Consider the following 15,950-nt stretch of genomic DNA (forward strand, 5'->3'; position numbering starts at 1 on the left):
GATGACATTTTTCGGAGTTTAACACTAAATGAGAGTCAATGCATCGTATTAGGACCGTGGTGAGGTGGTCCAAGCAAGAGTCAAAAGAGTCTCCATGGACGGTGAAATCATCCATGAAGATCTCTAAGGTGCGTTCAACAAGGTCGGAAAATATATTCATCATGCACCGTTGGAACGTTCCTAGTGCATTACACAAGCCGAAAGGCATTCTTCGGTATGTAAACATTCCAAAGGGGCATGTAAAGGTGGTTTTAGATTGATCTTCCGGTAAGATAGGGATTTGAAAATAGCCGGAATAACCATCTAAAAAGCTATAGAACTCTTCCCCCCCCCCCCCAACCTTTCTAGCATTTGATCTAGAAAGGGCAAGGGAAAATGATCCTTAAGGGTGACCGCATTGAGGCGACGGTAGTCAATGCACACTCTCCACCCCGTTTGCAAGCGGGTGGGAATCATTGAACCTTGTGCGTTTTTTACTACCGTTACCCCACCTTTCTTGGGCACCACTTGGGTAGGGCTTACCCATTGGGAGTCACTAATTAGACAGATAATACCCATTTGTAGAAGCTTGATAACCTCTTCCTTGACAACTTCCATCATAGGTGGGTTAAGCCTTCTTTGTGGTTGTCGGTCGGGTTTTGCATCCTTCTCCAATCTAATCTTGTGCATGCAAGTGCTTGGGCTTATCCCCTTAATATCCGCGATGCTCCACCCAAATGCTCCTTTGTGTTTCTTGAGCATGCTCACCAATCTTTCTTCTTGGTCAATTTGAAGTTTGTTGGAGATGATTAAAGGTAATGTGTTATTCTCTCCAAGAAAGATGTATTTAAGATGAGTTGGGAGCGTTTTGAGTTTGCATTTTGGAGGTTTTATTATAGAAGGGAGTGGTCTTTCAAGCGAGGCATCAAGGGGAACCAAATAATCACGATATAGGGTAGGGCTTACCGTCGGGGTGTCGGCATAGTCACTAATTAGAAAGATCCTGTACCCATTTGTAGATCGCCGAGGTGTTTGTGATCTGCCAAAATCCATGATTTTGACTTCATTTTCCTTCACTTGGTCATCTTCAAGGGTGATTTCTTCCTCTAGCTTGTTGACATAATGATGTGACCATAATTAGCGCATATTTAGCCCCCGAATTAGCCTTGTTCCCATGCTTTTTAGTGCATATTTGGGTCATTTCTTATCTTTAGTTCTTTGTTTTGCATATTCTTTGAGATTTTGATCCCTTGGTAGGAAAGGAGTAAGAATCTTGCATTTTCATGGCAAAACGAGACTAAATTGATCGAATTCAATGACCAAGCATCAAGGAGAGACAAGATTAGAAGGTATTTGTACATATTATAGTAGAAGAGCAATGTTGAGAAAGGATCCTTGAGTCCCCAAGGAAATCCCCAAGGAATTTATGAAGAAAAGGGAAGAAAAGAAGAAGATATGTTTCTGAGTGACAATCCGAGCGGATTGTCATAATATCCGTAAGATGACAATCCACCCAAATTCCACCTCCACAATCCGCCCGGATTTTGTTCCAACGCAGAATCCGCCCGTCCCGACCCTATTCCGCCCGGATTCCAAAGACAAAGACGGATTATCTTCTCCAAGCTACGAAGAAAGAAGCCCTTCTCTCGAAAAATAACGGCTCCTCCTTGCTCAATCTAAAAAGTGTAATTACTAGTTTAGCCCTTAGTTAACCCTAATGCATCCTCCCTAATTTCCACTATAAAAACCCCATTAGTCTAATTAGAGGAGCATGTTCTTCTTATCAATAATTAGTGTAGTTAATATCAATCAAATCTCTCTTTAATATTGTAATCAAGTATTAATCAAGTTTTAATCCAAGTTTTAGTTCTTTAATCTCTCTTTTGTTCATCCTTTATTTTGGGTAATTGACGATTATTTGGGTTATTGTTGGGAGATTGACAACCTCTCAATCAAGCATTCAAGTACTTCTTTTATCTTTGCTTTATTATTGGAATCATTAGTAGGTATAATCTCTTAATCCCTTTTTAATTATTGTTAATTACTTTCATTTATTCATCATGTTTCATATTGTTGGTATGATTGACAATCTTGCTAGCATGATCAACATGATAATGAGTGAGTAGTCTCTTAGCTAGGGTTAATGGGAAACCAAATGGGGAATGATTCATGCTTAAATTAATATTTGTTTTATTTGCTTGCTTGTTTTGATCTCAACTCATGCACATGTTATATTTGATGAAATGCTAAGCCTATGAATCCTTGCATTTACTATCATCTTCTATCTTTTCAATGAGACTTGTAAGACATAACCCAACTCGAGTCTCATTAGACCATGCATGTTGTTGAGTAGGGAAGATTTAGTCGACTTGTAGGTGTTGTACAATCTAATCGATTCGGCTCCGGGACCCAAACTTTCCTAGGATTGTAAGATATAACCCAACTCAATCCATCACAACAATAATTGATTGCTTATAATTTGAGAACATGTTTGTATGATCATATCCCATGATTCCCCTATGATCCCATGACACCCTAGTGCCTTTAATCAATTGTTTACACCCCTTTAATTCATCTTGCTTGTTTATTTTCATTGCCATTTTAGTTTAGTGACCTTCTACATCAACCCAATTTGTGACACCCCTTAGACACCACTAGTTGCAATAGAAATCTTATTTCAATACCCGTCCCTTGGGATCCGACCTTTACTTGCCTCTTTACTAATTGTAGAGTTGTTTGTGAAGTTATAAATTGTGTTTTGATTCGACCGTGACCCAACGACCACATCTTAATTTGTGAACACTAAGCGGACTCGCATCACATAATCTTGCACATCATTTGGCAACACAACACGCAACCCTTCTTGCTCCACATTGTTAGTTAAGGTCACCTCAAGAGGGTCCCTTTGACATAAATTATACACTTGATGGACAATAGGTTCAATTATATTTAAGAAGTAGCATGAATGTGCGTCGTCGGGATGTTTCATTGCATCGCAGATGTTGTAAGTGAGCTTCTTTCCGTCAAACTCCATAGTTAGGTTCCCATTAGACACTTCAATCTTAGTTTTAGAGGTTTTCATGAAAGGCCATCCTAAAAGGATCGGAGTGGCCCTCGAGTCGACTTCCATGTCAAGAACATAGAAGTAGGCCGGAAAAGTTAAATGATCTACCTCTACTAACACATCCTCCACCATTCCTTTGGGATAAATGTTTGAGCGATCCGCAAGTTGGATCACTACATCGGTTTTCAACAAGGGTGGGAGTCCTAAAGTCTCATAAAGATTATAGGGCATTACATTAATTGACGCTCCTAGGTCTAACATGGCATGGGTGAAACGTTTCTCTCCAATAGAGCAAGGTATAGTGAACATCCCCGGATCGCCACACTTCTTAGGAAGTGACTTTTTGAAAATGGCGGAGACATGTTCACTCACCTTTACTCTTTGGGTTCCCCTTTTTGAGGTTCTCCTAGGTGTACAAAGTTCCTTGAGGAACTTTGCATACCTTGGAACACCTTTTAAAAGATTTAGTAAGGGAATGTTCACTTCACACTTTCTAAAGGTTTCATAGAGATCCTCATCTCTTTCAAACCTCTTAGAATGTGTGAGATCATGAGGGAAAAGTATCTCAACGACATGTTCTCTCACGATCTCTTCAACATTGTCCTTTGTGGTGTTGTTTTCTTTGTCTTTTTTGTCCATTCTCAATGGACTCTTCAATTCTTCTCCACTAGCTTTTGATGATGACTCTTTTTCTTTCTCGATCACAAGCTCTTCTTCTACTTGCTCCTCAATATGAATAATCCTCTCACTTGACTTTGCCTTTCTCTTCTTCTTCGGGGGGAGGGGGGGGATTCTAAAGTTCTCCCCTTCCTCAAGGTCATTGAACTTGTATTTTCTTTAGGTGGGAATGTTGTAGATGGAATTGAAGTGGAATTCTTTTGATTGTTCTTGGCAATCTCTTTGAGATTTGGCCAAGTTGGATCTCAAGATTTTTCACCCTAGCATCACTTGCAAGCTTATCCGCATCCATATTGTCAAACCTCCTAGTATTTTCGGCTTGCCCTTTCACAAGAATCTTCAACATATCTTTTGTGGACAAATCTTCATCTCCTTGAGAGGAAGAGCCCCTCCTTGTTGAAAGTTCTTGTTGTTACCTTGGAAGTTCCCTTGATGCCCTTGATTCCCAAATTGGAAGGATCCTCCTTTTGCTTGTTGAAGATTGTGGTTTCTTTGGTAATTTGTGTTTTGACCTTGTGAATTTGGGTTCCTCAAGTGATTGAATTGCCCATTTTGAAAGCTTCTTGAGGTATCCCCCCCCCCCAAACTAAGGTTGGGATTGTCCCTTGACCCGATATTATACGTGTTGCCATTTGGGTCATGCTTGTAATACCCACCCCCCATGGGGTTTCTAGAGTTATATTGGCCATGACCCATTGCACTCACATTTTCATGGCTTATCCCTTGTTCTTGCATGACGGGACAAGACTCAACTGGGTGTGGACCTTGACAAAAATTGCACTCCATATTGGATCCTTGTGCTCCACCTTGATTGTTCCCCATTAGTTGAGCTACCATTTTTGTGAGATCAGCTACCAGGTGTTTTTTGAGTTAAGAGTCTTTGATCCCCGGCCTCCTCTTCCATCCTAGTGGCTTTTCTATAAATTTGCCTTTTTGATTGGAATGAGAAGGTGATTTACTTTGGATCGATGGGGAGGGTTAAGAGTCTTTGATACAAACTCACTAAATATAATTTTTTATTTAGTAAAAACATATAATTGAAAATCAAAACACTTATTTATCAATATTTATTCATAAAATATTGTTAATTAATGATTTTTGTATCATTGTATGTACAACTTACACGAAATTTGGGTTTTACGGTGTCATTATATAAAAATATATATTAATTTTTTTATTATGGAATCGGATCGTAGGATCGTAAAATCGTAGGATCGTTTTATGATCCCATCTCTAGAAATTTTCAAATTAATAGGATCGTAAGATTCACCATTATTTAGGATCCAGGATTCAAGTATTTTTGGATCGTAAAAAGAATCGTTGGATCGAACATTCGACAACAATTTAACCCCGCCACCCGTAGCGGCATTCACCATTAAGATCATCACAAATTAAATTTAACCTAAAGATCATCACCACTTAGCCCATGGTAGGGACATTGAGCAACCAACTTCTTAAACCTTTCCCAATACTCATACAAGCTTTCACTTGGATCTTGTTCCGGGGAAGTTATGGCCTTCTTGGCATGATTGTGCCTTGAATCGGGGTAGAACTTTTCAAGAAATGCCGATTTCATGGCCTTCCAAGTACGAATTGTACCCGGTTGAAGGTAGCATAGCCAATCATTTGCCGCATCTTGTAAAGAGAATGGAAAAGCTCGCAATTTAAATTGATCTTTCTTGACACCATTTGGTATAGCACCTTCACACATCATATGGAATTCGGAGAGATGACGGTTGGGATCATCCCCCGCATGCCCATGAAACTTGGGTAGATTGTGGATAAAGTAGCTCTTCAACTCAAAGTTAGCATTAGCCCCCATGGGTGGGTAGGCAATGCATAAAGGCTGAGTATCATAGTTTCTTGCCCGGAGCTCCTGGATGGTTCTTGTATCATTAGCCATTTGTGGGTATTACACTTCTATTGGGTCAACCGAAAGGGGTTCGAAGGTCTCTTATTCAAATTGTCCTCCCCTTGGTGGCCGAGTATACCAAGGGTTTGTGAATAACCAAGAATATGCTCCAAATTTGTCTTCTCTAAAGTGGACTCACTACCTTGTTGGGACCTAGGCATAAACCTACTAAACAAGATAGATTAGAACTACCACTTACTTCTAACAACAACAAGGAAATAAGAACAACAAAGCATAAATTCACAACTCAAGTTCTAGTTCCGTTGCCTTCCCCGGCAACGGCGCCAAAATTTGATAAGGATAATTACTAGTTGTCACAATACTAGAATTAACTACCAAATTAACAATTTATAAGTCTAACTAAACTCTGCTAACTTCAAGCAATAAGGTAGTAAATTGGCAAGCTAGGGTCGAACCCAAGGGAAGGACTTTCAAACTAAAAACTTGAATTGTAAACTATTGAATATTAAGCAAGACTCTACTACTAATTAAGACTCTAATGACAGGTTTATAAACACACAATGGTTATTAATAATGACAAACATAGATGAACATGGACCAAAAAGGAGGTTTGAGTTGTTTGGTAACATGAATGTAAGGTAAAGTTGCAATCTTTTCTAACAAGGCAATATAACAAATATTTGGTGAGCAAGAAAATTCAATATTAAAGAGAACTTGGTGTAACTTCTTCTTAGTAACCAACAATTTGTAAAGCTTGACCCTTTCCACTCTCTCAAAATTATCTACCCAATACTACCACCTCAAGATGTTGATACATGTAAATTAAACCATCTACATATACCCTTCAAACTTAGACAACAAGTCATTAAACCATGAAAAGAGACTAAGCATGAGCATTAAGATTTTAACCAAAAGATGAAGCTAGGATCAATTCCTCATAAGATTATTAAACCATACAAATGAGAAAAAGACATAAACTTTCCTATTTGTCATATGAATCCTTTAAACCAAATCAACATACAACAAACTTGCTTCAAACAATCCTAGATAGATTAAACCATTTCTCTAGAATTTGCAATAGTTGAACAACAATAGGCATGGATGGCCAACCCAAACATAAACATCATTTAACATAAGGAATTAAGCACAAGGAAAGGATATTAGATAAATTAAGAGAGATTAGAGGGTCTTACAATACCAAAGTTGGAAACTTTGAATGAAATTACACCAAGTAATGGAAGATTAGCCTTCCATAATTGTCTTACAACCCAATTTTTGTGGAAAGATTACAATGAAAATGGAAATGATTAAGGTCTAATTATTACAAGATTAAAAGCAAAGCATAACCTCCTATTGTTCTCAAATATTGGGGTATATATAGTGTTGCACGAAATCCTAGGGTAAGCACGGAATGGGCCTTGATTTACGCAAAAAGCAGAGTAACAAATCCAAGTCCAGCAGACCGGCAGAGTGCCGGCTGAATGACAAACTGCCGAGGCATACTGCTGGATAAATGGCAGACTGCCGACTGCCAAAATGCCTGAATGCTATTTTCCAAAATCCGCCTTGAAGCCTGTCTTGTTGCTTCAAAGGTCCTTCTTGACTTCCCTTGACTTATGACATAACTCGGACATGATCTTGTTCACTTTGTCAATCCCGAGCAAGTCCAAATACACCACAATCATAGCCCCGACAATTGAGAATCACTTATTATCATAAACATACTTAAAGACCCTTATTAAACACATGAGTGGTGCTAAGAACACTCACTTGACTCGACTCTTTATGACACTATCAGCTCTCAAGAAATCCCATCTTACCCGATCATACGCCTGACTCATATTAGCTTTAAAAGCAAATCTCATTAAAGACGGCACGTATCCGTCATTTTGGAGTGACGGATAACATTTCCTCTCACAAATGACCCAAATAGAGGAGAGAGAGAAGCACATGGGGGTGCCCCCACCTTGTCCCCCTATTCATTTTGTGAGTGACATTACCCATCACTTGCTCCGACCCGTCTTCAGCAAGACTAACCGACCTTATCTTACCCAATTTTTTTGTTTACGCTCTTATCTCTTTCCTAGTTCCTTATTCATCATTTGCCCACTCACTGTTCACCATTTTCTCAAAAACTTTTTCCCCATTTTATCTTCTAGCCCGGGTGAGTGTTCTTGGTAGGACATGTACCTCACCTTCCCATTCGTCATCGTCATTGACTACTATTTATGGACCTACGCCCAACAACATTTTATACCTAAACTTTGTCATTCTAACATTTTCATCATTTTCCGTTGCCTTTTCTGTTACAATTAGTCTTGCTGAAGACGGGTCGGAATAAGTGACGGATAATATCACTCACAAAACGGATAGGGGGACAAGGTGGGGGCACCCCCATGTGCTTCCCTCTCTCCTCTATTTGGATCATTTGTGAGGAAAAATGGTACCGTCACAAATAAGATTTTGGGTTTCTGTTAAGAGTCAAAAGTTTATTTATTACTCCGTATTATATACGGCCTACATATTGCAATACCCAAATACTTTTACAGGCGACATTACATTAAACTTGCGCTTTATTTCCTAGTACACACATTATAAAAGTTACGGTAACTTGAATCAATAACTCTATTCATAGTCTCATAAGGCGAATAGAACTGTTATCCAGTTTCCGAAATAACTTTTTGTAGGGTACATGGTCATTGGTCAACATGGATAGCCGTGTGGTGTACCTACAAAATATTTCCATGTGAATGAAAAATACGATTATCTAAACTTCCTCTGTCAAAGACGATCTACCAACTTGTTTGGATTCGAACAGAAGAGAAACCGACACTAATAGCTGAACACTTGTTACGACAAGTAAATCTGATGCAATAAAATGGCCTGAGTTATGAACATCGGTTGAAAAGTCTTGGTTGAATCAACACAGATTTGAAGTGATACAGCAGAATGGGGGTGTATATTTACTTGCACTTGAATATCAGGCAAAATAATTAGTAAATCATAACTAGTTCCCAGAAGAGGCCTGGAATTTATTAGTTGAAAAGATATGAAAAAGGTAACCATATGTACAAAAAATGTAGAAAAAAGTGTCCAAGGGGTCCATAAACAAACTAGAAAGAAATGTAAAGCTTAAGGTGATGAAGGCGTTGCCGAGGCCTTGCAGATTGGGCACCAGTTCTTGAGCCTCAGCCATTGATTTACACATTCGATGTGGTACCTATGATCACATTCAAGTCTTCCCACTTCATCTCCTTCCGCATATTCTTCCTGCATTGAATAAATTCATTTATACGGTGTTTTAGATGACAGTGTAGCCGGGGAAGAGGTTCATTCATTATATCATTACACCCTAGTGCCCGTAAAGAGAGTCCACTCAAAGCAAGGTAAAAAGAGAACATAAAGGCTACTTCCAATACCCATAACTAAAGACAGGAAGCACTATCAACTACATTATGTTGACGGAAGCACATAGGTTCTGCCTTTTTGCCATCAATTTACTTTTCGATAGGGAAAAACGAGGTATTACATGGGTACCTAAACAGTATCTTGTCACAAGCATAGTATTAATTCTCAGTTTTGATCATAGTCCTTGTATTAGCTCTCGACCTCTCGTGGCTTAATCTCCCTAATACGGTTTGTCTAATCAATGCAAACTACTCTTGCCAGCTTGATGTGAATTATAGGACCACATTTCGGGATCACAAGTTTGTTATTCGATTATTTTTCACACTAACAAGTTAAAAAGATTGATAGAAACCTGGCATATACTGCATTTGATATCATTCTCATCCTCACTGCAGTCCATTGTCCCCTGAAAGACGCTTTTTTCGAGGCACTTGGCCAGATCTTCTTCTGGTACTGGTGTACTCACCGTCCCCATCCTGTCTCCTAAAGCTAACAATTCCTGATCAAATACCAAACAAGACTTGAGATTCGCATACCGAGATTGAGTATAGGAAAACTGACCACAACCGGGAAGGCAAACCGAACAAAATTATATTCCCTTTTGTTACTTTAATATCTTCAAAATTTACTTTTCCAAATGTTTCTTTTAATGCAAATGACAAAACTACACAGAATTCCCCAAGTAGATAAACGAAACAGTGAGAGTATAACCAACTATGAGTTTACAACTGGGTAAATTCACAAACCTCATATGACATATTATCAATATCTAGCCTCATCTCTCGGTGCTGGTCATGAAAAGCAAGTCCTCCTAGGAAAAGATTAGTCTCCAGAACAAGCAATTGCTGAAAGATCAAGTCGACAAAATACATTAGAAAAAACTAATCACATAGTTGCTCCCTTACAGATAAACATGATTATTGATTACCTCATAATTTGGTTCTTCATCTTGTTCAATTCTGTCCAACGCCAACAACATCTGTATTTTATAATAGAAAGCAAAAGAATAAAAAACAATCCGTGAAAAACAGTAGTTAGGGCAAGCAGATAACATTTCTGAATGACCAAGTTTGCTCCAATTTCACCCTTTTCACAAAGCTTATGATCTTATATTCTCGACAACCCATTAACACTATGATAAAACACAAATTCTCATATGATACAATCTCATGGTAACCCGCAACCCGCCCATATAACGGATAGCTGTGACTTTTACATTAATGGGTTGGTCTCACATCTAGTTAAATGAGGAGTACGTAAGTATAGGTCTCATATATGAGAGGTCTCTGTACTCTTTGGCCTTTGCCAGGGGCGTCTTAAAATAAATGGAGGCCCGGTGCATCACAGGAAAATGAGGCCCCAAATATGAATATACGAGTGTAATATACATCGAGTTTTATATTAAATTCATTAACAAAGCTTGTAAATTCGCTGGCGAAAACCGGAGGCCCGGTTCCACCGCCCGTGGTTGCCCGTGGCCTTAGACACCCCTGGCCTTTGCACAGCGAATTAGTTTGAACATGAGAAAAAGGTTGAGACAATACCTCTGCAATTCCATACTGTCTTAAGGCATCCCGGTTCATGAATGAGCGAGATATTCCAACATCATAGGGGCCAACTGACCTATTAGGCCGCATATGCCCATTACTACTACCTGGTCTACTAAAAGAAGTTGATCTAAACGAGGGAATTTGAACTGAGATTTGATCATCTGAACTGAAAGCGTTTCCATCAAGGGATATGTCACGTTCCGGTGAAGATGGGGCCTCAACTACTGGCAATCTGTTTCTAGTATACTGATTTGAAAGCCTTGTTCTGACTGTTGACCTTGGATTCCTAGGACTCAAGTTTCTGGTAGGCCTTGAATCTGATATAGAGACACCACGGTTAGAGTTGTCATTTTTTCTATCACTCAGAGTGGGACCATTCATCTTCTTGCCTCGGGAGGTCAAACTATTCCCAGGTTCACCAATTCGCTTCTTACCCGTATCCTTCCTACTACCTAAACTTGACTCTGGTGGTGAAGAACAACCTGATGGGACGACATCGGAAATCGAGTTGCATCTTAAATTCCTCAGATTATATCGGCTTGTACTAGCACCGTTCCTTGACCCTTGGCTGGTTTTAAAAGGGAAGGAACTCGAGAAAGGTACTCCAGAATCTTGCTTCCCCAACCCTAACCTCTGAGTTTTTCTCTTCACCGGTCTGTTAGTGGGCCCCGAAGTGTTACCAAGCTCCTGCCCATTTGGCTCAGGATGAACCCTAATTTGGGTCTTTCCAGATTTAGGAGTGGAATCTGATGCTTCTTCAGAATCATCTTGAATGCTGCTTGATTCTGAACTACTTTCAAGGTTAAAAGAAATTTTCTTTTTGGACCCGGAAAAGGATTTTCTTGAAGTATTTAGCAAAGTAGGAGCTTTAGATGAACTTCCAACAATTTCTTTCCCATGTGTAGATCGAAAAGGAGTCCTCAGAGTTTTTGCTTTGCTAGGAGAACCAATTTGGGCATCTTTCATTTGGTTTAATCTACTACTGCATCCAGCTCGGCTACAAACCTGGACATTTCGATCTCTGTTGTTATCGGCCAAGTCTCTCAGAAGGCTAGGTCCCCTTCTTGAGACAACTAGCCCACCAGAAGATCTTCGGCTCGAAAATTCATCCATGAGTAATTTATAAACCTTCAGCTCTGAAGAACAATTAGAAACAATTTCAGGCTTTCAGCAAACCCATTTCATCAATCAAGATTTTCCCTCAAACAAAAAAAGAAACAGCAAGAGTGTCATGATTTCAATCCACTCGCAACACACTCAACCCAAAAAAAAAACCTTCTAGCAGAAGAATAAAAAAAACATAATCTACAGCGACTAAATTTTATCATGTCTGCGCACCAAGTTAACTTCTGCAGATGGAAAGGCTTTGTATCTCTATTTACAAAAAAAACAGTTTAAATAAAATATAAAATAACTTCAATCGTAGTTGCGATTACCAAAATAAGACATCTGTACAACCACAAAGCATTGAAAATTGTTATAAATTTGTACATGATGCCCGTAGATGCAGGGCAGTAAGGGCCCTTATAGGAGATGGTCCAGGTTGTTAACATGGGTACTGAGTAGCATCATCTTAAATAACAGTCTCTAAATTCACCCTTAAGGCCTTAACTCCTCAAGGCATACACCTTAAAATTTCGGAATCCACATGATTTAAAGGCACATTAAGCAAGCATTAAGAGCAATAAGGGAATAACTTTGCACAAAGGCCAGAATATATTCGGAAGTAACCAACTCTAGAAAAACAAATGTTGTAGACATATTCTTTAACATCTTTTGGCTTGCCTTCTAAATATCTCCAAAATTATTTTCGCACTTTTGTGTTCTCATTAACTGTACATCTAAAGGTAAAATACCGGACAAGTGAAAGATGTTTAATTTCAATTCAAAAGCCATTAATAGAAAAGGAAAAAAACCAAGTACCAAAAAAACACAAACAACCTTCATCTTATTTCATGGTGTATGACTCATACAGAAATGGAATCATAAAACAGAAACTTCATAACTTCAAGGCATTGATTTATAAGTCTGACAAAAACAATAAAGACGGAAGGGAAGACAAGCAACTCAATCATTCATCACTTGATGCATATTACTTGGACACAAACTGAGGTTCCTAACTACTTATTTCGACCACGGTCCTTGTAAAACCAACCAATTCAACAAAAAATACAGCGGATGCGTAAATTTGATATACTTTCAACTATCAAATTTTGTTTTCGGTGAATTGATGGAGACAAGTTCTGACCCAGGTCATAAGCACAGGCACTCAAATTACTAATTAAGTCAGTTGATATTATCAAATTTTGTAAAATATCCCAAAATAAAGTAATCTAGACTATAAGGTAGACATCTCATCCAACGATAAAAGATCAAATAAAAAACAACAACAACAGCACAATTACTATTTGATGCCTCTACATGGGTCAAACTAAGACTACTCCATACTTGTACAAGATGAAGGTATAATACTCAAAATAACAAGCCGCAACTACCAATTGTGCAGTTACACATAATCGTTGTTGAGTGTGTGAGTTAGATGTAGGTAACCTCACCGGTTTACCAAAAGAATCATGAAAAGACTAGAGCTTTCAAAAGCCACACTTATTAAAGAGGAAGTAACACAATAGTTACAGAAATAGCATCATATGTCAGGAAAATAACTTGGTATAAAGTCTAGATACATCCTTCCTTAACTAATTCTTCAGATAGACAAAAACCCATAAAAAACACCAGTACTACCATAAAGTTACTGCTTTTTTTCTTCATTTGGAATTATTGAAATAAAAAATAACCATTCAATCACAAGCTCAATCCTTCTACAACAAAAATGGAAACCTTCCACCAGAAACATTCCTGACACGCAACTATGATTACATGTAAAGGTAACAACATGCCAACAAAACAACAGATTGAAAGTTTTATTACAACTACTCTCAATCATTTGTTTACTTTTTTAGTCTTTAAGAGGGGTATTTTACTCAAAGTAAACAATTGATCAGATTATATTGAAATAATTAAAGTAAAAAAAAAAAAAAAACATAAAATCTGGATATAAATATATAATCAAAGAAGGATGGTGAAGATTAATGAAAATAAATTCAGGGTGAAGTCTAGTAAAAACTCTTAGGGTCTCAGGTTCAACAATCTTATGGGGTAAAATGGCCAGGGGTTATGCCTTTTAGACTTTGACCCTATCACCCCGGTGTGCACCAAAAGTAGCGTTTGCGGGTTCTTTGTCATCCAAAAAAATATTCACAAGTTGATTATGCACCTCTTATGAAAAAAAAAAAAAAAAAAAAAAAAAAATCAATCCAAACAATAAAACAATCAGATACTCACAGTGATTTGAATTAACATCATAATTCATAATCATAAACATAACCATGAGAAATAAGGAAGAAAGGAGAGAAAACACACATGGTGAAAAACTCATATACTTGACCCAAGAAAAGTATAGGCTTCCCTTTTTTTCTTCTTCTTCTTCTTCTTCTTCTTCTTCTTTCCTATATAAATTGTGTCCACCCTTTATTCAAGGACAGGTAAAGAGACCTTTGTTTGACCAATTCCTAAGATTAATTGTATGAATATAGTTTGTTTATATATAATCTGTTTGCTATATTATTTTGAGTGTATATATGTATGACCAAGAGTGCTTTTATCCTCATTTTTAGGGGCTTATAAACTTCCAACCCTTCATTTTAGGGTACATCAAACTATAAATTTAATCAAACCCACAAAAATATATCAGAAAAATGCAAAATAAAAAATATAAAATAAACTGACACCATAAATGAAAACTGACTTATATGGCATGTATGTGTACAAAAATTATAGACCCACCTCACGAATAAACACAAAAGATAGAATTGTGCCGAACCGGTGGTTCTACCTGTATCAAATCCAAACTAAATTAATAACACCACCTTAACTATGATCATGCAAATGATTTTATGGGAATTTATTTATTTATAATCTTCTTGTATTAAAAGAGCGAAATATTCCTAGTTAGGAGAAGGTGGATTGCAACAAATGCGTGCGTTTTTTTTAGAGAGAGAAAATGAGAGTTGTGGAGAAAGACGTGTAAATTGTAAGATCCCAGGACAAACAAAGGTAACCAAAAGGAATAGTGGGTTTTGATGAAATTAGGGGCGTCGGATTAGGATGAAAGTCAATGATGGACGGCTTTTAACGGATTACACAAATTCATATGACGATCGGACATTTTTTTATCACAAACTCAAAACGGTTTAAATATCATCATTTAACAATAAATGTGATCATTTTAATGATAAACTGTCTACTAAAAATAGTTACATTTTCATCTTAAATAAATCACATTATACTCCGTCTTTAGCTTGTGACGAAATGTGAACCCGTCTTCGGCCAAACTTATTTGATGGATTATATTACGTCATCTTTAAGGACTAACTTAACAGTATATTACGCTATATTAGTATTATAATAATTATTATTATTATTATATTATTAAGAATGTGCTTTGTTTGTAGACGGAACAAAAAATTGAGGAAGTGAATAAAATAAATGTATAATATTGGACCAACCCAACATAGCCAGCTGACCCAATATATATTGTCCTCCTCTTAACTAGTTCCACTTAATCTTTAGTTTGTTATCTTTGTTGTTTTGTTTAATCACTTATCAAAAGGTTGTGATGTTTAGTTGTGTTTAAGTGGGTGCTTAATTCCATGATTGGAGATTAACTCTTTTAATAACTCTGGTTTAGGAGTCTTTTTTTTTCTTTACAAATTGTATAAAACGGCTGGTCTATTAGTAAATATAAGATGTTAATGGAGTAAACGATGCGTTTCCAGCTTATATGGTTGTACAATAAGTATGTCATATATAAGTATTAAAACAATAAAATATATAATCAATTTTACTCAAACAAATGTAAATGCTAATTTTATTAACATAATTATTCGTTCGTATATTATACAAGGATGGTAAAGGTTAGAAGAAGAAGAATAATAAAAAAAGTTACAAATTACTCCTAAATTGGAAATGGTTATACTACCTCTTCGTAAAAAGTTTATTATAAAGTTATTATAAAGTTATAAGTGATGTGAATATATTAGTTATAAGGTTGTTTTAGTTAAGTTAACGAGTATTTATCCTTTGTTTGTGTAGGAAGATTAGGAATGATACTTTAATTTGTGTTGAGCACTAATTATAAAGTTTATAAAGTACTCCGTAGAACTAGTCCGAGGAAAGATTCTATCAGAAATTGAGGGAGTTTTGTTTTGGCGAAATGTGCATGAAAATGTCCATATTTTTGTGATAACTTGAAATAATGGTATGTATTGGTGGTGTATCAACTTGCAATTCAGCTGTAGGATGTTACGTATAGCTAACTGAGAATTAAACCAGCTTTGTT

General features: G+C 37.2%; 2 protein-coding genes across 4 annotated transcripts; both read right to left on the bottom strand.

Moving 5' to 3' along the window:
- Positions 1-2,767: 2,767 nt before the first annotated feature.
- LOC141651375 (uncharacterized) lies at positions 2,768-3,682 on the bottom strand. Its single transcript, XM_074459091.1, has one exon. It carries the CDS (start codon positions 3,680-3,682, stop codon positions 2,768-2,770), a length of 915 nt encoding a protein of 304 aa, XP_074315192.1.
- Positions 3,683-8,605: 4,923 nt separating this feature from the next.
- On the bottom strand, positions 8,606-14,661 carry LOC141653419 (uncharacterized). 3 transcript variants are annotated; one of them, XM_074461181.1, is made up of 7 exons: positions 14,396-14,661; positions 13,973-14,058; positions 10,547-11,688; positions 9,931-9,981; positions 9,749-9,847; positions 9,355-9,501; positions 8,606-8,864 (listed from the first exon to the last, which is right to left on the bottom strand). In XM_074461181.1, the coding sequence occupies exons 3-7, from the start codon at positions 11,663-11,665 to the stop codon at positions 8,727-8,729; spliced, it is 1,554 nt and encodes a 517-aa protein (XP_074317282.1). In that variant the 5' UTR covers positions 11,666-11,688; positions 13,973-14,058; positions 14,396-14,661; the 3' UTR covers positions 8,606-8,726. The 3 variants fall into 3 exon arrangements, with proteins under 3 accessions (XP_074317282.1, XP_074317283.1, XP_074317284.1); XM_074461182.1 differs by having other exon boundaries at positions 14,445-14,644; XM_074461183.1 differs by lacking the exon at positions 13,973-14,058.
- Positions 14,662-15,950: the final 1,289 nt, after the last annotated feature.

This window comes from Silene latifolia, chromosome 4 (assembly GCF_048544455.1).
Source record: "Silene latifolia isolate original U9 population chromosome 4, ASM4854445v1, whole genome shotgun sequence".
NCBI lineage: Eukaryota > Viridiplantae > Streptophyta > Magnoliopsida > Caryophyllales > Caryophyllaceae > Silene > Silene latifolia.

Excerpts from the sequence above, each read along its gene's own strand:
- LOC141651375 (XM_074459091.1), bottom strand. The coding sequence starts at position 3,682 with ATGGACAAAAAAGACAAAGAAAACAACACCACAAAGGACAATGTTGAA.
- LOC141653419 (XM_074461183.1), bottom strand. The coding sequence starts at position 11,665 with ATGGATGAATTTTCGAGCCGAAGATCTTCTGGTGGGCTAGTTGTCTCA. Across the intron at positions 9,848-9,930 it reads ATGAAGAACCAAATTATGAG|CAATTGCTTGTTCTGGAGAC; the intron begins GTAATCAATAAT and ends TTGATCTTTCAG. Across the intron at positions 9,502-9,748 it reads TTGATAATATGTCATATGAG|GAATTGTTAGCTTTAGGAGA; the intron begins GTTTGTGAATTT and ends GTATTTGATCAG.